Source organism: Salmo salar, chromosome ssa01 (genome assembly GCF_905237065.1).
Source record: "Salmo salar chromosome ssa01, Ssal_v3.1, whole genome shotgun sequence".
Taxonomy (NCBI): domain Eukaryota; kingdom Metazoa; phylum Chordata; class Actinopteri; order Salmoniformes; family Salmonidae; genus Salmo; species Salmo salar.
This window is the reverse complement of record NC_059442.1, coordinates 52344089-52366264: the sequence shown is the minus strand read 5'-3', so window position 1 is coordinate 52366264 and position 22176 is coordinate 52344089. Positions and strand designations below refer to the sequence as shown.

Genomic DNA, 22176 nt, shown 5'->3' with positions numbered 1-22176 from the left:
CTTCACACACACATGCACGCACGCACACACACACGCAGGCTGGAGAGGACAATGATAACAAAAAGCTCACAGCCCTGAAGTCACAAAACCACTCATCTAAATCAGGGGAATTATGCTAATGAGGCCTTTCATTATTCTCCAACTCAGCCGGAATCAGTCATTGACATCACATCATTATAGATCTATTCACACTCACAGATTGGATGGTATAAAATGGACGACTACACCTTCCAAAGTTTCTCATATGCTTTGTTTAATATTTCTCATGTGTTCTTGAAGAGGCATTAAATAGGAAAAACGGGCCGCTTGGAGTGTAGGAATGGGTTTTGTGGAGGCACAGTGGTCACCATTCTGGACAGAGGTGCAGTGCGAGCATAAGCGGGAGGATTCCATAAACCCTGATTGGTCCTGTGAAACACATCAACACTGAGGCAGTTAGTTGGAGCATAAATAATATTAAAAGCAGAATTCTAACACATACTTAACTCTGAATATAACTCTCTCTGACCATACAAAAAAAGAATGAAAAAATGTGCACAATTAAAGAGATAATAAGTTATGATGAATGGGATTTTTTTTTTTATATGGATCTCACCTAAAGTTACAGTCCTCACTTTACAAACATTGGCCCGGCATTTAACTTTCCCACTTTCATTTTGGAAATGTTTCAACGGTAGGGTTGCAAAACTCCTGGTCATTTTCAGAAACGATGGTAATTAACAGTTTATTTTCAAAATCTCTGGAAATGTATACTTGAATGATATATTTTTTTACATAAAAAAAATCTGATTCTTTATATACTGTATGTGTCTATATTGTTCTTGAGTTTCCAGTGGATAGACCTAATGGTTCAGGAGAAAATAGCCATATTAATGAAAAAACGACAAGGCAGGAGAGGTAAAGGCAAGGTGAAGAGGGGCAAAGGCTAGGGAAGGAGGCCAGATGTCCTTGAACCTCAATTAGGTTATATTCCCAGGCCACTCATTGAAGGGTTCATCGTATTTGCATTCCCTGTCACTCTTGAGTTTATGTCACAGAGCAGCCTTGTGGCGAAGACGCACTAGGCTTGTCTCTCCACCTGTGCACTCTTCAAACCCACACCAAACGAGAGAACTTCGTTTCCGCATTGACATTTTTTTTTATGTTTCCTTCCCAAGTTAAAATGCATACAATAGTTGCTAGCGTTTCATCATTCTATTTCCTTACCGTTTATTGCAACATTTAGACATTTCTGTTTCATGTTTGGTAGGAAGGAAATATAAGGAGGCCCTATAGGCCCTGTAGCTACATTTTCATTTAGGCCTATCATTTCCTCTCCTCTGAGTGTGTTTATAGTGCACATGAACATTCGGAAGACTCTTGAGGAATAAGATCATTTTATTTTCTGAAAATGTGCTTGTTTGCTGTTAGTCTTTGGGCGAGCTCCCTTCCTGCGAGGACACTAATATGAATGAGTTTACTGTGATGTAAATTAAATTGTGTTCAATTATGAATGATGATGAAATATTAAGATTAAGTCTGATTTAGACAAATTTACAAATGTAACAAGGGATGTGGAAATTACCTTTACGTTGTAGAACCAGTTCATTGGTTGTAATTGAAGAGCTTCATTGCAAAATGGTATACTGTATATCCATTTTCAGAAATGTTGGTAAATTCGCTTTTATTGTTTAAAGAAGTTATGAAAGAGATTGGTGTGTTTTTTCACTATCTAATCATGGCATGGGGTTGTTCAATGACAGACATGTATTTGTTTAAAATCTATCACTTGATGGTTTCATTTCAGAGGGACAAAAAAAATCATGCTTTCTTTTTGCAAAAATGTATATATCCGCCTCATTCTCAGAGAAATAAGAAGCACTGCTAGGTTTTACACAGTCAAATGTAACAAATAACTACATTTTTAATAAAGAACTGTACAAATTATACATTAGTGAAATCAATATTAAAAAATTTTTATAATATGAGTAATAAGTGCGTTCAGACAGTATTCAGACCTCTTCACTTTTTTCACATTTTGTTACGTTACAGCCTTATTCTAAAACGTATTCCAAAAAACGATGTTGCTCATCAATCTACACACAATTCCCCATAATGACAAAGCAAACACAGGTTTTTAGAATTTTTGCAAATGTATTTAAAATAGAAAACGGAAATATCACATTTAGATAAGTATTCAGACCCTTTACTCGGGACTTTGTAGAAGCACCTTTGGCAGCCTAGAGTCTTCTTGGGTACGACGCTACCAGCTTGCACACCTGTATTTGGGGAGTTTCTCCCATTCTTCTCTGCAGATCCTCTCAAGCTCTGTCAGTTTGGATGGGGAGCATCACTGCACAGATATTTTCAGGTATCCAGAGATGTTCGATCGGGTTTAAGTCCGGGCTCTGGCTTGGCTACTCAATGGCATTCAGAGACTTGTCCCGAAGCCATTCCTGCTTTGTCTTGACTGTGTGCTTAGGGTCGTTGTACTGTTGGAAGGTGAACCTTCGCCCAGTCTGAGGTCCTGAGTGCCCTAGAGCATGTTTCATCAAGGATCTCTCTGTACTTTGCTCCGTTCATCTTTCCCTTGATCCTGACTAGTCTCCCAGTCCCTGCCACTGAAAAACATCCCCACAGCATGATGCTGCCACCACCATGCTTCACGAAGGGATGGTATTGGCCAGGTGATGAGCGGTGCATGGTTTCCTCCAGACATGACGCTTGGCATTCAGGCTAAAGAGTTCAATCTTGGTTTCATCAGACCAGAGAATCTTGTTTCTAATGTTCTGAGAGTCCTTTAAGTGCCTTTTGGCAAACTCTAAGAGGGCTGTCATGTGCCTTTTACTGAGAAGTGGCTTCCGTCTGGCCACTCTACCATAAAGGCCTGATTGGTGGAGTGCTGCAGAGATGGTTGTCCTTCTGGAAGGTTCTCCCATCTCCACAGAGGAACTCTGAAGCTCTGTCAGATTGACCATCGGGTTCTTGGTCACCTCCCTGACCAAGGCCCTTCTCCCCCGAATGCTCAGTTTGGCTGGGCAGCCAGCTCTAGGAAGTCTTGGTGGTTCCAAACTTCTTCCATTTAAGAATGCCACAATCCTGTCTTGGAGCTCTACGGACAATTCCTTTGACCTCATGGCTTGGTTTTTGCTGTGACGTGCATGTCCAATCAATTGAATTTACCACAGGTGAACTCCAATCAAGTTGTAGAAACATCTCAAGGATGATCAATGGAAACAGGATGCACCTGAGGTCAATTTCGAGTCTCATAGCAAAAAGGGTCTGAATAGTTATGTAAATAAGGTATTTCTAAAAAACTGTTTTCGCTTTGTCATTATGGGGTATTGTGTAGATTGATGAGGAAAGAAATGTATTTAATACATTTTTCAGTAAGGCTGTAACGTAACAAAACGTGGAAAAAGTGAAGGGTCTGAATACTTTCCGAATGCACTGTATATGTAAAACATGTACATTTTACATTTTGGTAATTTATCTAGAGTGACACACAGTAAGTGCATTCTTCTTTAGATAGCTAGGTGAGACAACCACATAACACAGTAATATATACAGCATACGAACATTCAATTCCAGCTAAACAATGGATATATTAAATTTAGCAAAAAAAATAACATTTTCATACACATCTAACATCTATGAATAAAAAATCTGAGAACAGTAATATTTTATACACACATGAAGGTACCCATAAGCAATTATTTCTGATGAAAAAACACAAATGTGAAAAATTGGTGTATATAACATTTTGGAAACAAACTCTTCAATTGCCAATTGCGTAATTGTATGGTCCTGGTAGGTGCCAAGTGAATATACAGTACGTAACGGCCTTGTTCACACTAGCAGTTTTGAAGTGACTCAAATCCAATTTTTTGTATATCCGATTCTAATCATATCTTTTTCCTTCAATCTGAACCGCCAAAAAGCACATGGAATCAGATACTTCAAGCCACATTTCAAACCACCTTCGTAGGTGGTTTGAAATTAGATACAAATCTGAATACCGGCCATGCGACTTGTGTCTGCATGGTCAAATCAGATTTTTTTGCCTCTCAAGTGGTGTTTAGACTGTTATTTGACATATCTTGGTAGCAACAGCTAACTGCCCAAATAAAGGAAACACTTGAGTAAATGAGGGATACAAAGTATATTGAAAGCATGCTGAGGGTTATGAATAAAAATGCTGGGCAGGCCTAGTTTCCCATTATTTTGGCTACCATGGCTAGAAGAAGAGATCTCAGTGACTGGTGTGATTGTTGGGGCACATTTGGCAGGAGCTTCAGTGGCGAAGACTGCTCAACTTACTGATGTTTCACTCTATGCCATGGCCGTCGAAGTCACCAGATTCAACCCAATTAAATGCGAGATTGCGGAGCGGTGCCTGAGATATCGTTTTCCACCAACAGTAACAAAACACCAAATTATGGAATTTCCTGGGAAGAATGGTGTCACATTTCTCCGATTGAGTTCCAGACAGTAGAATCTATGCCAATGCGCAATGAAGCTGTTCTGGCGGCTTGTGGTAGCCCAACGCCCTATTAAGACAATATGTTGGCATTTACCTGTAGTCTGTTGACAGTTTGAAAAGAACATGTGGTAGCTAACTACCTTGCTAACTGTTTACAAACAAATGAGTGAATGTGCTAGCAAGCTAAACAGCTACCTATCTAGCTAGTTGACTGCTGTGGCTAGCCAAAAAGGACTTATCCTTTAAGGCTTTCAAAGTGTTCTTACACTATGATTTCGAACATTCAAAGCAACTGGGAGACTTCCATGGCAGGCATGGTTGTAACCAAAGCTTGCTACACAGCAAGTTCTGAGTAGGAGGAAGCACAAGCACCACCACCAATCAGCCTATGCAACTGGACACACACCGGCCATTACCATGACAACTAGCATAGCCATGTTAGCAAATGGCTGCAGTCTAAACACACAAATACGATTTGATCACTTGTAACTTGCTGTTTGGACAGTCAGAATTCCAAAACTGGATTTGAAAAAACAAAACCGATTTGAGCATTATGGCCTCCAGTGTGAACAAGGCTTTTGAGGTCCTATTAGGCAGATTCAACTTGTTTTTTTCAAGCGGTCTGAGTCAAGACTACACAGTCTGCGCAGTCTTGCCCTCATTTCTGTGCAGATAGGACAAGTTAAGCCTGATACAGAGGGTATTTCTTTTGGGCTGATGTTTGTGTATATTTAGTAAATCTACTTTGACCGCTACAAGGTCCCTATTATAAAAGCCTCCTTATGTCCAACAACTTGAACTTGAATCATGGCTGCCACTTTGGGAGAGTAAAGAAAGATTGAGTGATAGTTACATTAGGTTCCATTTGATTGCTCTTAGGGTTGCAAAGGGAGGGAATATTAACAGTAACTTTAGAAATGTACCAGTAAACTACCGGAACCTTGGAAACGTTCAAGGATTTTATGTCATATGTGGGAAAAGGAGCTATTATGATTTGTATACGATGTGTCCAGTTCATGCTGTTAACCCAACCCTTTGTGTGTGAGACTTTCAGTTCGCTTCAATGTTTGCTATGTTGCGTGATAGCTTGTACTAAACAACACGTTTCTCCAAAACAGTGTGCACCGTTCTTCAACAGCCTTTGAGGTACGTTTGCTCATGTTTGGTGGCTGTGGCGAGGTCTGACCTGATCAATATGGGTGTGACCATCTGAAATCGCAAAACTTGTGCAGCACACTATATGGTAACTGCCCTCTGGGTCACCATAATCACAACATTTTTCAACTAGTCATTCAGCACAGTAGCGTTTCCGTTACATTCAACGTTGCACACCATTCTGTAATACCGAACTCAACCCCGGTTTGGTTGTCTCTGATTGCCCTCACGGGTGCACCTGCCTGGGTCCCTTTATAATGAGGCATGGACCCACCTTTGTCTCTTTCTCCTCCTGCACTTGCCACCAACCCAAGCTCCAGCTTTACGCGCTAACAGTGCCACATCAAAACCGAATGCCACCATGATAGCCACAGCCAGCTGGCCACCAAACACAACAGAACCAGCAATGAAGAAATGTCAAATTAGAAGTAGACGAATAGAAGCAGACGGATGAAGCAGATGGATAGAAGCAGATGGATAGAAGCAGATGGATAGAAGCATACGGATAGAAGCAGATGGATAGAAGCAGATGGATAGAAGCAGACGGATAGAAGCAGACGGATAGAAGCAGACGGATAGAAGCAGATGGATAGAAGCAGACAAGCGGCCACAAAACCTCCACAAGGCGCAACACCACAACCACTGGGAGTTTGACAGGGCCTGGTCAGCTTGTTCCAAACTTGACATAGGGATCAGAAAGCTTTACCTCTTTAGTGGGTCGTTCCACGAATAGAGTGCCTTTTATGTCCTTCAAACATTATGTTTGTGCATTTTTATAAAACACTACATTTAACAGTTGGATCCGTGTTAAAAATGTCCATTAGCATTGTGTTTTCTTTCAAATAAATGATTAATTTCCTCTGTAAATCCCCATCGTAAAGTCCTAGTTATTTTCTTCTTTTGGGAAAGTATTTCTAAAGATTTAAACTTATTTAATGTGATTTATTTACATTTGTCCCTCAGGTTTAAGGTCAACCCTGTTATGTGAACTGAACTCCTGTTTGAATATTGCAAAATAGTAAAATCATAGTGTGAAAGCAGGTGAGTTGATCCTACTCTTTAGTTCTACTCTTTACGCTTTATCATATAGTTTTGATTAATGTATTTATGCTTTGAGAAGGCAAATATATTTTGAAAATGTATTTACTGTTTTGCAAACGACCACGGAGTTCTGTGTCTTAAGTACACTGTTTTGAGAATTGACAACACTGTTCCAAAAAAATGCTTGTAAGCGATTGTAACAATAATTAGAAGGAAAAGGCACATCAGAAAGACAGTATAAGCCAGAGTCCAGAGGCCTCTGAATGTTGGCGGTGATAATCAATCAATCCGAGAACATGTCTTTTGTTTTGTTTTTTGGAAAAAAAAGATGGGAGGCCAGCTTAATCAGTAGAGGAAACAGATCTCACAGGGTGTCGGGCACCAGGAAAATGGACCTGGGTTGTGAAAAACCACCATTACCACGAGCTGCTTTGGATTCAACCATCTGGAGAGAGCTGCTCCAAAAGCCAGTAAAATTCGCTCAACTGGGGCCCAACTAGGAAACAGGTTTTTACGTCCTGGACAACAGACACACAAGACTCCCTGACTTTGGGGGATGGTTTTCCTCTGCTTATTTGTTATTGTAGACTATAGTATGCAATACACGTTCCATTCGATCCAATTCGAATCATTATTTGTGGTCTTCTTCTTTTGTACGTTGAGTACAGTTTTAGCTTATCTATCTGGGTTTCATATTGACTTCAACATACAAAGAAGTAGCAGTGCGTACTGTATTTTGGTCATTATGAAATAAGGATGAAAGTTTGTATAAGTAAGTACGGAAACACTTAAATATTTAAAAGACTAAGTCGTTTTGGATAAAAGCGTCTGCTAAATGGCATGTATTATTATCGTTATAAGATTGGCAGTATGATGAATGGTTCTTTCTTCCTGATTTTTATTTGCGTGGTTCTGCTCCCTCTGTGCCGATGTCAACCATTGTTTTTCTTGTGTCACAACTGTCGCTGTTAAGTCTTTTAGGTGACACTGTCATGTGATAGCCACCAACCGTTTTTTTTCCAAAAGCGACACAAAAGCTGACAAGCATTAGGATGACGGGGATCTAACGGAAACATGGGAAACAAAACTTCACATGGAGTTCGCCTGAAATTACAGTCCTTACTTCACTGGTCTGCGACACACAATGTCATTGATAAGCGTCAGTCTGTGCCACATTGACAAAAATAGATGTATCATGAGTCATGATTAGTTAATACATTGCGTTCGATGCAAAAAGATATGTGTCAAGCATATTGATACATAGATATGCATCAAGGTAGTTCACACATAAGTCAATACATTGCATTTAAGGCAAACAAGTTGGTGATAAAGCTGCAATGGGTAAATTGGAGAGAGAGAGAGAGAGAGAGAGAGAGAGAGAGGTGTAAAGGAAGTGTAAAGTGTAAAGGAAGGAGGGGGGGACATATTAAGGGAGGGGAGAGAGAGAATAGGTTAAAGGAGGGAGGGGGAGAGAGATGAGAGAGAGGTAAAGGGGTGAGGGAGAGAGCCGAAGGGAGGGGAGAGAGAGGAAGAGAGAAAGATGGAGGGTGGAGGAGGTGAAAGAAGGGCGAAAGATGAGAAGGGGGAATAAAGAAGAGGTAGAGAGAGACAGGGGGAGAGAGAAGGAGGGAGAGAGAGATGTCTGTCTGCCTGTCTGTCTGTGGGACCCACTTAGATTTTGGAAATGTTTCAATCGTAGGGTTGCAAAACTCCCATTAATTGACCAAAGTTACAGGAATTTTTGGAAACAGTGGTAATTAACAGGTTACTATAGAAATCTATGGGAATTTATATACACTGAGTGTACAAAACATTAGGAACACCTTCTTAATATTGAGTTGCACCCCCTTTTGCTTTCAGAACAGCCTCAATTTGTTGGGGCATGGACTCTAGAAGGTGTCGAAAGAGTTTCAAAGGGATGCTGACCGATGTAGATTCCAATGCTTCCCACAGTTGGCTGGAAGTCCTTTGGGTAGTGGACCATTCCTGATACATACAGGAAATTGCTGAGCGTGAAAAGCCCAGCAGCATTGCAGTTCTTGACACACTCAAAGTGCTGCACCTGGCGCCTACTACCATACCCCGTAGGGCTGAATGGCACACATACACAATCCATGTCTCAATTGTCACGCGACTTAAAAATCCTTTAACCTGTCTCCTCCCCTTCTCCTACACTGATTGAAGTGGATTTAACAAGTGACATCAATAAGTGATCATAGCTTTCACCTGGATTCACCTGGTCAGTCTTTGTCATGGAAACAGCAGGTGTTCTTAACGTGTATATTTGGTAACTTTGGTCAATTACCAACGTTTTGCAACCCTAATTGCTTCATTGTAGGGTTCAGTGAGCTCTAACATTCTCAGCTTTGCGTTATTTTATGGGTATAGGGACAATGACCAATGTAGCCTCTTGTTGTGCTCTGAGGTGAGCCCTGGCACGGTCCTCCTACTGTCCTGGCTGTCCACTGCGGTGGTGCTGAAATTGGCAGCGCATCCTTTCATCGCGCTGACTGGCGGTAGCCTTCTGTCCATGGTCCTAAATCAATGGTTATGGTGTGTGCTGTTTAATGAGAGCATCTTGGCCTACCAGTCTTCGTGGGGCTTCTCTTCAACATTGTGCGCTTTCTTGCTTGCAAAATGAAAATGTTGGTGTATATGGCTGCATTTCAGATAGGCCTACATTTTTGTACATTTTGTATGTCGCAGTAGTACAGGACCATTACTGTGTCTAGCCTACTCAAAGAAGTAGGCAAACGTTCACTCTGTTGTCATTCATTTTCATTACACACAGTCATTGTGTGATAGGCTACTGTAACAGTGATGTCAATACTATGAAAACGACACACAGCCTACTTTTTCCAAACCTCCCTGCTCTCTTGCTTTAGTGTGTGTGTGTGTGTGTGTGTGTTGCTTTCTGAATGTGAATGGGCAATTACTGTTATTCACGGCAGATTCAAATAGGCTACTGTCATGTAGGAAATGACAAATTGGCTATGAATATAGAATACGCACTAAGTTTAATTTAGTTTGCTTCTCTGAAACTCTCCCACGGAAAATATTGCACACCTGGAGAAGTGGCGGCTGTAGGTTACGCTCGTTGCGTAGAGTCACAAATTCGACAGATACGTAGCATATAGTTGTAATGATTCAAGTTTAAGCTATGAAGCCTGTAAGAATCTTTGATAGCCTAGTGGTGCTCATTCTGTCGAGCTGATCTGTGCGTGTTGGTAGGCGCAAATTATGTGACCTCTAGGTCATCAGGCTGCTGATTATACTCCCTCTCTGACCTCTAGGTCATCAGGCTGCTGATTATCCTCCCTCTCTGACCTCTAGGTCATCAGGCTGCTGATTATACTCCATATCTGACCTCTAGGTCATCAGGCTGCTGATTATCCTCCCTCTCTGACCTCTAGGTCATCAGGCTGCTGATTATACTCCCTCTCTGACCTCTAGGTCATCAGGCTGCTGATTATACTCCCTCTCTGACCTCTAGGTCATCACGCTGCTGATTATACTCCCTCTCTGACCTCTAGGTCATCAGGCTGCTGATTATACTCCCTCTCTGACCTCTAGGTCATCAGGCTGCTGATTATACTCCCACTCCTTCCTCTAGGTCATCAGGCTGCTGATTATACTCCCTCTCCTGACCTCTAGGTCATCAGGCTGCTGATTATACTCCCTCTCTGACCTCTAGGTCATCAGGCTGCTGATTATACTCCCTCTCTGACCTCTAGGTCATCAGGCTGCTGATTATACTCCCTCTCTGACCTCTAGGTCATCAGGCTGCTGATTATACTCCCTCTCCTTCCTCTAGGTCATCAGGCTGCTGATTATACTCCCTCTCTGACCTCTAGGTCATCAGGCTGCTGATTATACTCCCTCTCTGACCTCTAGGTCATCAGGCTGCTGATTATACTCCCTCTCTGACCTCTAGGTCATCAGGCTGCTGATTATACTCCCTCTCCTTCCTCTAGGTCATCAGGCTGCTGATTATCCTCCCTCTCCTCCCTCTAGGTCATCAGGCTGCTGATTATACTCCCTCTCTGACCTCTAGGTCATCAGGCTGCTGATTATACTCCCTCTCTGACCTCTAGGTCATCAGGCTGCTGATTATACTCCCTCTCTGACCTCTAGGTCATCAGGCTGCTGATTATCCTCCCTCTCCTGACCTCTAGGTCATCAGGCTGCTGATTATACTCCCTCTCTGACCTCTAGGTCATCAGGCTGCTGATTATACTCCCTCTCCTTCCTCTAGGTCATCAGGCTGCTGATTATACTCCCTCTCCTTCCTCTAGGTCATCAGGCTGCTGATTATACTCCCTCTCTGACCTCTAGGTCATCAGGCTGCTGATTATACTCCCTCTCTGACCTCTAGGTCATCAGGCTGCTGATTATACTCCCTCTCTGACCTCTAGGTCATCAGGCTGCTGATTATACTCCCTCTCTGACCTCTAGGTCATCAGGCTGCTGATTATACTCCCTCTCCTTCCTCTAGGTCATCAGGCTGCTGATTATACTCCCTCTCTGACCTCTAGGTCATCAGGCTGCTGATTATACTCCCTCTCTGACCTCTAGGTCATCAGGCTGCTGATTATACTCCCTCTCTGACCTCTAGGTCATCAGGCTGCTGATTATCCTCCCTCTCTGACCTCTAGGTCATCAGGCTGCTGATTATACTCCCTCTCTGACCTCTAGGTCATCAGGCTGCTGATTATACTCCCTCTCCTTCCTCTAGGTCATCAGGCTGCTGATTATACTCCCTCTCTGACCTCTAGGTCATCAGGCTGCTGATTATACTCCCTCTCTGACCTCTAGGTCATCAGGCTGCTGATTATACTCCCTCTCTGACCTCTAGGTCATCAGGCTGCTGATTATACTCCCTCTCCTGACCTCTAGGTCATCAGGCTGCTGATTATACTCCCTCTCTGACCTCTAGGTCATCAGGCTGCTGATTATACTCCCTCTCTGACCTCTAGGTCATCAGGCTGCTGATTATACTCCCTCTCTGACCTCTAGGTCATCAGGCTGCTGATTATCCTCCCTCTCTGACCTCTAGGTCATCAGGCTGCTGATTATACTCCCTCTCTGACCTCTAGGTCATCAGGCTGCTGATTATACTCCCTCTCCTTCCTCTAGGTCATCAGGCTGCTGATTATCCTCCCTCTCTGACCTCTAGGTCATCAGGCTGCTGATTATACTCCCTCTCTGACCTCTAGGTCATCAGGCTGCTGATTATACTCCCTCTCCTTCCTCTAGGTCATCAGGCTGCTGATTATCCTCCCTCTCTGACCTCTAGGTCATCAGGCTGCTGATTATACTCCCTCTCCTGCCTCTAGGTCATCAGGCTGCTGATTATCCTCCCTCTCTGACCTCTAGGTCATCAGGCTGCTGATTATCCTCCCTCTCTGACCTCTAGGTCATCAGGCTGCTGATTATACTCCCTCTCCTCCCTCTAGGTCATCAGGCTGCTGATTATACTCCCTCTCTGACCTCTAGGTCATCAGGCTGCTGATTATACTCCCTCTCCTTCCTCTAGGTCATCAGGCTGCTGATTATACTCCCTCTCTGACCTCTAGGTCATCAGGCTGCTGATTATACTCCCTCTCTGACCTCTAGGTCATCAGGCTGCTGATTATACTCCCTCTCTGACCTCTAGGTCATCAGGCTGCTGATTATACTCCCTCTCTGACCTCTAGGTCATCAGGCTGCTGATTATACTCCCTCTCCTTCCTCTAGGTCATCAGGCTGCTGATTATACTCCCTCTCTGACCTCTAGGTCATCAGGCTGCTGATTATACTCCCTCTCTGACCTCTAGGTCATCAGGCTGCTGATTATACTCCCTCTCTGACCTCTAGGTCATCAGGCTGCTGATTATACTCCCTCTCTGACCTCTAGGTCATCAGGCTGCTGATTATCCTCCCTCTCTGACCTCTAGGTCATCAGGCTGCTGATTATACTCCCTCTCCTACCTCTAGGTCATCAGGCTGCTGATTATACTCCCTCTCTGACCTCTAGGTCATCAGGCTGCTGATTATACTCCCTCTCTGACCTCTAGGTCATCAGGCTGCTGATTATACTCCCTCTCTGACCTCTAGGTCATCAGGCTGCTGATTATACTCCCTCTCTGACCTCTAGGTCATCAGGCTGCTGATTATACTCCCTCTCCTTCCTCTAGGTCATCAGGCTGCTGATTATACTCCCTCTCTGACCTCTAGGTCATCAGGCTGCTGATTATCCTCCCTCTCTGACCTCTAGGTCATCAGGCTGCTGATTATACTCCCTCTCCTGCCTCTAGGTCATCAGGCTGCTGATTATACTCCCTCTCCTACTTCTAGGTCATCAGGCTGCTGATTATACTCCCTCTCCTACCTCTAGGTCATCAGGCTGCTGATTATACTCCCTCTCTGACCTCTAGGTCATCAGGCTGCTGATTATCCTCCCTCTCTGACCTCTAGGTCATCAGGCTGCTGATTATCCTCCCTCTCTGACCTCTAGGTCATCAGGCTGCTGATTATACTCCCTCTCTGACCTCTAGGTCATCATGCTGCTGATTATACTCCCTCTCCTACCTCTAGGTCATCAGGCTGCTGATTATACTCCCTCTCTGACCTCTAGGTCATCAGGCTGCTGATTATACTCCCTCTCCTTCCTCTAGGTCATCAGGCTGCTGATTATACTCCCTCTCCTTCCTCTAGGTCATCAGGCTGCTGATTATACTCCCTCTCTGACCTCTAGGTCATCAGGCTGCTGATTATACTCCCTCTCTGACCTCTAGGTCATCAGGCTGCTGATTATACTCCCTCTCTGACCTCTAGGTCATCAGGCTGCTGATTATACTCCCTCTCTGACCTCTAGGTCATCAGGCTGCTGATTATACTCCCTCTCTGACCTCTAGGTCATCAGGCTGCTGATTATACTCCCTCTCTGACCTCTAGGTCATCAGGCTGCTGATTATACTCCCTCTCTGACCTCTAGGTCATCAGGCTGCTGATTATACTCCCTCTCTGACCTCTAGGTCATCAGGCTGCTGATTATACTCCCTCTCCTGCCTCTAGGTCATCAGGCTGCTGATTATACTCCCTCTCTGACCTCTAGGTCATCAGGCTGCTGATTATACTCCCTCTCTGACCTCTAGGTCATCAGGCTGCTGATTATACTCCCTCTCCAGCCTCTAGGTCATCCGGCTGCTGATTATCCTGTACACCTGTCGCCATCGTCAAGCGCACCTGCGCCTCATGACACTCACCTGGACTCCATCACCTCCTTGAATATCTTCCCTGTATCTGTCACTCCTCCTGGTTCCTTCCTCAGGCGTTATTGATTCTGTTTTCATGTCGGCGCGTGGTTTGTGTTACGTGTTTATTGTTTCATTTACTTATTAAAACACTCACTCCCTGAACTTGCTTCCTGACTCTCTGCGCACTCTTTACAGTAGGTACCAATCTGTCTTGTTATGTTAGGGCACGAAAGAGATTACTAGTTGTGCCTCCCAAGGATTTAAAAAACCTCCTCAGACATATCCTAAAGCTGGGGCTGGATACACAGTACTTATAAGATTGCAATTTGCCCTCAGTTTAGTGTCCTTTTTAACAGAAACATTTAGGCCCGGGATTCAATCTTATTGCGTCATTGACGGCAATAGCACCTTTTAAAGACAATGTTCCCAAGTTCACAGAGACCGCATTCACGAAAAAATATGCATACGTCTGCTCAATGGGAAATGACCTATAAATGTAAAGCGCGCTATAACGTTGATCTACTGCTGATAGGATTTGAACGCGGCCTTGGTTCATTTCAAAACTAAAGGTATTCCCCACATTTTAAATGGGCATCGCACAGATACCATGTTATTACATGGAATTTAGATTTCTTGGTGAAATTAAATGTAACCACATAAATACTTTCAATTTGAAACTACAAGCACTTCTTTCTTTTCATTTTAGTAATAGTTGAATATTTAATCTTCAGCCACAATGTGTAGCTGAGTAGTTATATTGAGGTTAGTATGGGATATTGTCAAACTGCATACAATCATTAATGTAAGAAACATGGTTCCTATGGGTATATTGGGGACACATTAACAAAAATCATCCTAAACACATTCTCAAAACATCCATATTGTGTTCGGGCAACATTACTGGGGGAACCGTTAGAAAACTTTTAGAACTGAGACCCAAACTCTTTGCTTGGTGCTAATTGCTATGGTATGACAGGACTTGAAAAGCTTGAGCCAATACAAATTCTCCATTTGATAAACAAGTAGTCATGTGGATCAGCTTTAATTGCCCAAACTTCCAAGTGATTTGATTGGTAGCTAGCTGCTTAGATTGTATTCAGAACTCCTTAAATAATACAGTATATGCTTTTTGAGCCATCATGTCACAGTTCAAAATAAGTATGTTGTTTACATTTTTTTTGCAGGATTATTATTGAAATAAAAACCTATTTTTCTTCTACCTGCTGTGGTTCTGAACTGATATACACTACATGACCAAAGGTATGTGCTCATTGAACATCTCATTCCAAAATCATGGTTATTAATATGGAGTTGGTCCTCCCTTTGCTGCTATAACAGCCTCCACTCTTCTGGGAAGGCTTTCCACTAGATGTTGGAACATTGCTGCAGGGACTTGCTTCCATTTATCCAAAAGAGCATTAGTGAAGTCGGGCACTGATGTTGGGCGATTAGGCCTGGCTCGCAGCCGGCATTCCAATTCATCCCAAAGGTTTTCGAAAGGGGTTGAGGTCAGGGCTCTGTGCTGGCCAGTCATGTTCTTCCACACCGATCTCGACAAACCATTTTTTTATGGACCTCGCTTTGTACACCGGGGCATTGCATTGCTGAAACAGGAAAGGGCCTTCCCCTAACTGTTGCCACAAAGTTGAAAGCACAGAATCGCCTAGAATGTTATTGTATACTGTAGATTTTCCTTCACTGGAACTAAGGGGCCAAGCCCGAACCATGAAAAACAACCCCAGACTATTATTCCTCCTCCACCAAACTTTACAGTTGGCACTATGCATTCAGGCAGGTAGCTTTCTCCTGGCATCTGCCAAACCCAGATTCGTCAGTTGGACTGCCAAAAGGTGAAGCGTGATTTATCACTCCAGAGAAAGGGTTTCCACTGCTCCAGAGTCCAATGGCGGCGAGCTTTACACCACTCCAGCCAATGCTTGTCATTGCGCATGGTGATCTTAGGCTTGTGTGTGGCTACTTGGCCATGGAAACCCATTTCATGAAGCTCCCGACGAATAGTTCTTGTGCTGATGTTGCTTCCAGAGGCAGTTTGGAATTCTCTAGTAAGTGTTGCAACCGAGTACAGACGATTTTTACGTGCTGCGCGCTTCAGCACACAGCGGTCCCGTTCTGTGAGCTTGTGTGGCCTACCACTTCACAGCTGAGCCATTGTTGCTCCTAGACATTTCCACTTCACAATAAAAGCACTTACAGTTGACTGGGGCAGCTCTCTAGCAGGGCACAAACTTGATTAACTGACTTGATGGAAAGGGGGCATCCTATGATGGTGGTTCGTTGAAAGTCACTGAGCTCTTCAGTAAGGCCATTCTAATGCCAATGTTTGTCTATGGAGATTGCATGGCTGTGTGCTCGATTTTATATACCTGTCAGCAACGGGTGTGGCTGAAAGAGCCAAATTGACTAATTTGAAGGGGTGTCCACATACTTTTGTATATATAGCGTCGCTCAAGGACAAAACAGAACATTCCTTTGTGAAATAAAGGTACCATGGGGCCCACACAAGCCGGGTGTACACTACTAAAAACATGAATTCTGTTATCAAGGAATTGTCAGTCTAATCACTGGCAAGCCCATGGATGCCTTGGGGTTCACAGTCATCAACGTAGCCTGAGGCAGATGTTGTTAGAGAGTTTAGGATGCCCTCTAATGGATTATAGTGGTAATCCTTGTCCAATGTGAATGGGAAAGAATACACTTGTTTCACATACTGTATGTCCCACACAGCTGAATGAGGTTGACATATATGTAATATGGTAATGAATCATTGTGTATGACTACATGTAGGGTATTAGGGACTCACCATGGGGCAGAGCTGGGTAGAAGAGGCAGACTGAACCCAGAGGACCGAGCACCATCATAGTGAGACTTGCCGGTATAGCCAGGGATGGTGGGGCGGCTGGAACAAAAATATTGTACATTTGTACATTATTCATAAATTGCACTGTACAATGGAAAAAAATGTATGTACACTGCCGTTCAAAAGGTTGGGGTCACTTAAAAATGTCCTTGTTTTTGAAAGAAAAGCAAATTTTTTGTCCATTAAAATAACATCAAATTGATCAGAAATACAGTGTAGACATTGTTAATGTTGTAAATGACTATGTAGCTGGAAATGTTCTATGGAATATCTACATAGGCGTACAGAGGTCCATTATCAGCAACCATCACTCCTGTGTTCCAATGGGACGTTGTGTTAGCTAATCCAAGTTTATCATTTTAAAAGGCTAATTGATCATTAGAAAACTCTTTTGCAATTATGTTAGCACAGCTGCAAACTGTTTTTCTGACTAAAGAAGCAATAAAGTTGGCCTTCTTCAGACTAGTTGAGTATCTGGAGCATCAGCATTTGTGGGTTTGATTACTGGCTCAAAATGGCCAGAAACAAAGTACTTTCTTCTGAAACTCGTCAGTCTATTCTTGTTCTGAGAAATGAAGGCTATTCCATGCGAGAAATTGCCAAGAAACTGAAGATCTCGTACAATGCTGTTTACTACTCCCTTCACAGAAAAGTGCAAACTGGCTCTAACCAGAATAGAAAGAGGAGTGGGAGGCCCTGGTGCACAACTGAGCAAGAGGACAAGTACATTAGATTGGCTAGTTTGAGAAACAGACGCCTCACAAGTCCTCAACTGGCAGCTTCATTAAATATTACCAGCAAAACACCAGTCTCAATGTCAACAGTGAAGAGGTGAGTCTGGGATGCTGGCCTTCTAGGCAGAGTTGGCAGAGTTGCAAAGAAAAAGCCAGATCTCAGACTGGCCAATACAAATAAATTATTAAGATGGGCAAAAGAACACAGACACTGGATAGAGGAACTCTGCCTAGAAGGCCAGCATCCCGGAGTCCCCACTTCACTGTTGACGTGGAGACTGGTGTTTTGTGGGTACCATTTAATGAAGCTGCCAGTTGAGGACTTGTGAGGTGTCTGTTTCTCAAACTAGACACTCTAATGTACTTGTCCTCTTGCTCAGTTGTGCACCTGGGCCTCTTTGAGCCTATAATCGAACCCACAAATGCTGATGCCCCAGATACTCAAATAGTCTAAAGACGGCCAGCTTTATTGCCTCTTTATTCAGAAAAACAGTTTGCAGCTGTGCTAACGTAATTGCAAAAGTGTTTTCTAATGATCAATTAGCCTTTTAAAATGATAAACTTTGATTAGCTAACACAACGTCCCATTGGAACACAGGATAATGGGTCTCTGTACGCCTATGTAGATATTCCATAAAAATCAGCCGTTTTCAGTTACAATAGTCATTTACAACATTTACAATGTCTACACTGTATTTATGATGGACAAAAAAATTGCTTTTCTTTCAAAAACAAGGACATTTCTAAGTGACCCAAAACTTTTGAACGGTAGTGTATATCCAATAGAATACAATTTAATGAATGAAACTACAAACAAACAGATAATACGTTTGAATGTGTGTGATTCCAGTCTTACTAGAATCTTCAATGCCACCAATAATGCTTAGTATATTATTAGTCAAGGTATCTTGTGTAAGGTAGCCTAGTGGTTAGAGTGTAGGGGCGGCAGGTAGCCTAGTGGTTAGAGTGTAGAGGAGGTAGGTAGCCTAGTGGTTAGAGTGTAGGGGCGGCAGGTAGCCTAGTGGTTAGAGTGTAGGGGGGGTAGGTAGCCTAGTGGTTAGAGTGTAGGGGCGGCAGGTAGCCTAGTGGTTAGAGTGTAGGGGCGGCAGGTAGCCTAGTGGTTAGAGTGTAGGGGCGGCAGGTAGCCTAGTGGTTAGAGTGTTGGGCCAGTAACTGAAAGGTTGCTGGATTGAATCCCCGAGCTGACAATGTAAAAATCTGTTGTTCTGCTCCTGAGCAAGGCAGTTAACCCCCGGGTGCCAAAGAATTGGATGTTGATTATGGCAGCCCGCTGCACCTCTCTGATTCAGAGGGGTTGGGTTAAATGCAGAAGACACAATTCAGTTGAATGCATTCAGTTGGACAACTGACTAGGTATCCGCCTTTCCCTTATACTGTGCAGTGTGGTATAATGATCATGTACGTCACGAAGATACATACTGTGCCGTGGGAGTGTATGGGGGCAAAGTGGTCCGCTGCATAGTCAAGGGGTAGAAGTCATGTCCTGTCTTATCTATGTTGTCCATGTTCATGGAACCTACCACACCACTCCAATAACATAGAGGACACACACAAAAGCAAGTCCAGTCACACTCAGAGAAACATTTTCACTCTTCCTTAGAGGCACTGCTTTAGCCTACACATGAACCTACAAACAAACAAATTGATGTGAAAAAGAGATATCAAAAACAGAAAAATCCTAAAAGTTGGCAAGAGCACAAACAGAGGCTAGAACTTCTTACCCATACAATGGAATTTGACAGGTGTTTGGGCAGGGACTGGTGCTGTGAAATAAAATGAAAGAATCTTACAACAAAGAAACAGGCCTATTTTTTTTTCAACAAGACAATCTAGCAAAATCCGTTCTCGTTATCACATCCTGAAATAAGGCTAGGCCAAAACACTCACAATGTTATAGGTTTCCGCACTTCATTCCTAGCACGAAGCTGGTGTCTGTTCCAATGGGCTCCAATCGCCTTAGAGAAGAGTTAGAGGCAGCACTAATTCTGCATTATTTGTTGGTTTCAGGTGTCCCATTAAAACCAAATCCTCTCATTTCAACTGGGATGGACAGTATTTAAATGAACTTCAGTGTTGTGTATTTTCCAGACACATGCACTCACCTGCCACAGCTCTGGTTTGCTGTGGTAACACTTCTGGGTGAAATGCCGATTCACAGGGTCCGCCATTTTCTCAAGGGTGGTTGCTGGGGGCTTCATGCGCCGCGGTAATTTTGAGTCCCAACCGACGTCCTCATAGCCCCTGCAAGTGAATATATTACAAAGCAGCGTGACACACTTAGGCCTACACCGTTTGGGATTCTTTATTTTTTTTTAAAGCGTACACAAATTAGAATATAGCTGGACGCTATGGTTGCAATGTCTTGATCATGCACAAGGTCAAAGAAACCATATGATACATATCAGAATGGAACACAGTGACTATACTATGCTGCACAATGTGTTTGAGAGAAAATGTGAAGGTCCTGGTTGGCACCTGACCTCTGAGCCACTGAAGTGTAGATATAACGTTGTGCTGCCTTCTCTATCCACTGACTGGAGCCAGAGGGGCTGACGTCCTTCAAAAATCAAACACATAAACAATCAACACGATTTCACTTCACTGCTTTGAAACCGTTGAAAATGTATCATTATGTAAACGTAAAAGGGTTATACCAGGTTCTCTCTTTCAGGGGAAAAACTGAAGGATTTCAGGGTACATGGCATTTTGGGAGGCCCTGGTTTCACCTTCGAATGACTTGTCCAACCTTTTGACGACATATCAGGCTAGTAAAGTGCGGGAATCTGCAAGCCTATTTGGCATAGTAGGCTACAGTGAAATGTTGGATTTATATACATACAGTCTTTAGAACCAAAATAAATACATTCGCCTAATGAATTGGGTCGGCCTATGTGTGTTATGCTATACTGTTAGCCTTATAAGTGTACTTGACATTTGACTTTATAATTAGGCCTAGGTTACTTTAAACTTAGATTTTTACCTCCAAAACTGGCCCGAAGAGCTGCGTCTGGCATTGTCCTTGAGTTCCATGCCTTGTTTTCTGACAGGTCGCATGTCCCGGCTGATGGCCTGACTGAAGAAGCCTGGGGCCTTTCTCTGGAGCCGGGGGCGACCCATAACCCAGACGGAATATAAGGGATATCTATAAATTGAGGTCTTCCTTTAGTTGCCAAATCCACCTCAGCCCCCGCACTTAGATGCCCAGAGCACGGATCAATCAACAAGACCTCATCTCGTAAAGGCGCCAAGGGCGCGTTGTCCGCAGGTGGATGGGCCAGTAGGTTGAATTTCGAGAATGCACTCCTCTGTTGTTCTAGTAAACTGTTGAAGTAATATCTTCCCTCCGGACCTCTCTCGCAGGGCAAGTTCATTTGCCTGTGCATCCATCTTGCACTAACTCGGTTTACATTTGATTGCAGAAGTCTGACCCGATGCAAATCCGCAGAGGATGGCTCAGATGGAACGCACACTTCAGCCATCGTTTAATCGGACACCGAGTGACAGACCAAGATACAAAAAATAATAATAATTAAACCCACGATTGCTTGAGTCACAGAGCCTTTGTTGGATAACTATGACGAAGTCAAGGCAGGTATGACTTTCTGAGTATCTTGTTGCCTGGAGACTGCTATGTTGGCTGCTGGGTCAAATTACTGATTTGGAAAGAGGATCACCCTTTCCAGGATTTAAGCAAATCAATGATTTAATCAGAGAGAGAAAATAAGAATAAGATTACATGTATTTAGATTGTAATATCGTTTAGCTATAAAACACTTTATGTGCATTTGTGGTGGTGGTTTGAGTGGTGGTGGAGCAAAAATGATCTAACACAGGGGAGGATATTGCAAGGAGAATTTGCAGAATGGAGCTCCCCTGTAATTTGGAGGAAATTCAAAATAATAACAAATACATTTACCCACTTAAGTATGCACTGCACAGCGGGCCTTCTCTTTGGTTTCATTTAACGTGTGCATTATTTTCAGCAATACCTGCAAATGGTCAGTAGATGGAGACACAGATCCACTATCTATGACAATTCAGTATCCTAATAGTAATTGTAGAGACCTACAATTTAGGCCTAGTGGATATGTGAGACTACCAAATAGTTTTTCTTGGACAAAACCAGTATGGTGACAATAATATAATACGTTTGAAGTTGTTGCATGTAAACTATCCCGTGTGAAAATGAAAGTTGCACATTGAAAATTCAAACAAAGATCGTGCTGACAGTCATGACATGACTATAAGGAAGAGCTGACTTTTCAGTTGAAGAAAGACAAATACAGTATGTACATTGGATACACAAGGATTGTTCATTTGTAATTTGCTTGATCTGGTGATATTGCTGTTCTGACTGCAAAGAGCTGTTTTGTTATGTGCAGTGGAGCAAAATACATCACATACAATCTGCTTCAGTGCCCATACATTAGAAGATGCTTGGGTTGTTAAAATTGCAATTTCAAAAGTACATGTTTGTGCAAATAAATTGAAACCCTTCCATCTTAAATACTACCTTACAATTATATGGTCATCTCAATCTCAATTGTTCATTGTGGCTAAATTAAGGCCTATTTATGCTCTGATCTTGAGCGGTAATTCATTCTAATCTAGGCTGTCATAGTGATGACAGTGACGTCTGTTGATGGA

The 22176-nt window shown here is 43.0% G+C and overlaps 1 protein-coding gene across 1 annotated transcript; it reads right to left on the bottom strand.

Annotated features, from left to right (window-relative positions):
• Window positions 1-231: 231 nt before the first annotated feature.
• On the bottom strand, window positions 232-21127 carry spmip7 (sperm microtubule inner protein 7). Its single transcript, XM_014200778.2, has 9 exons — window positions 20510-21127; window positions 20184-20275; window positions 20010-20086; window positions 19632-19770; window positions 19417-19484; window positions 19251-19292; window positions 18949-19056; window positions 16718-16813; window positions 232-408 (listed from the first exon to the last, which is right to left on the bottom strand). Exons 1-9 carry the CDS (start codon window positions 21006-21008, stop codon window positions 285-287), a joined length of 1245 nt encoding a protein of 414 aa, XP_014056253.2. The 5' UTR covers window positions 21009-21127; the 3' UTR covers window positions 232-284.
• Between the last annotated feature and the right edge of the window lie 1049 nt (window positions 21128-22176).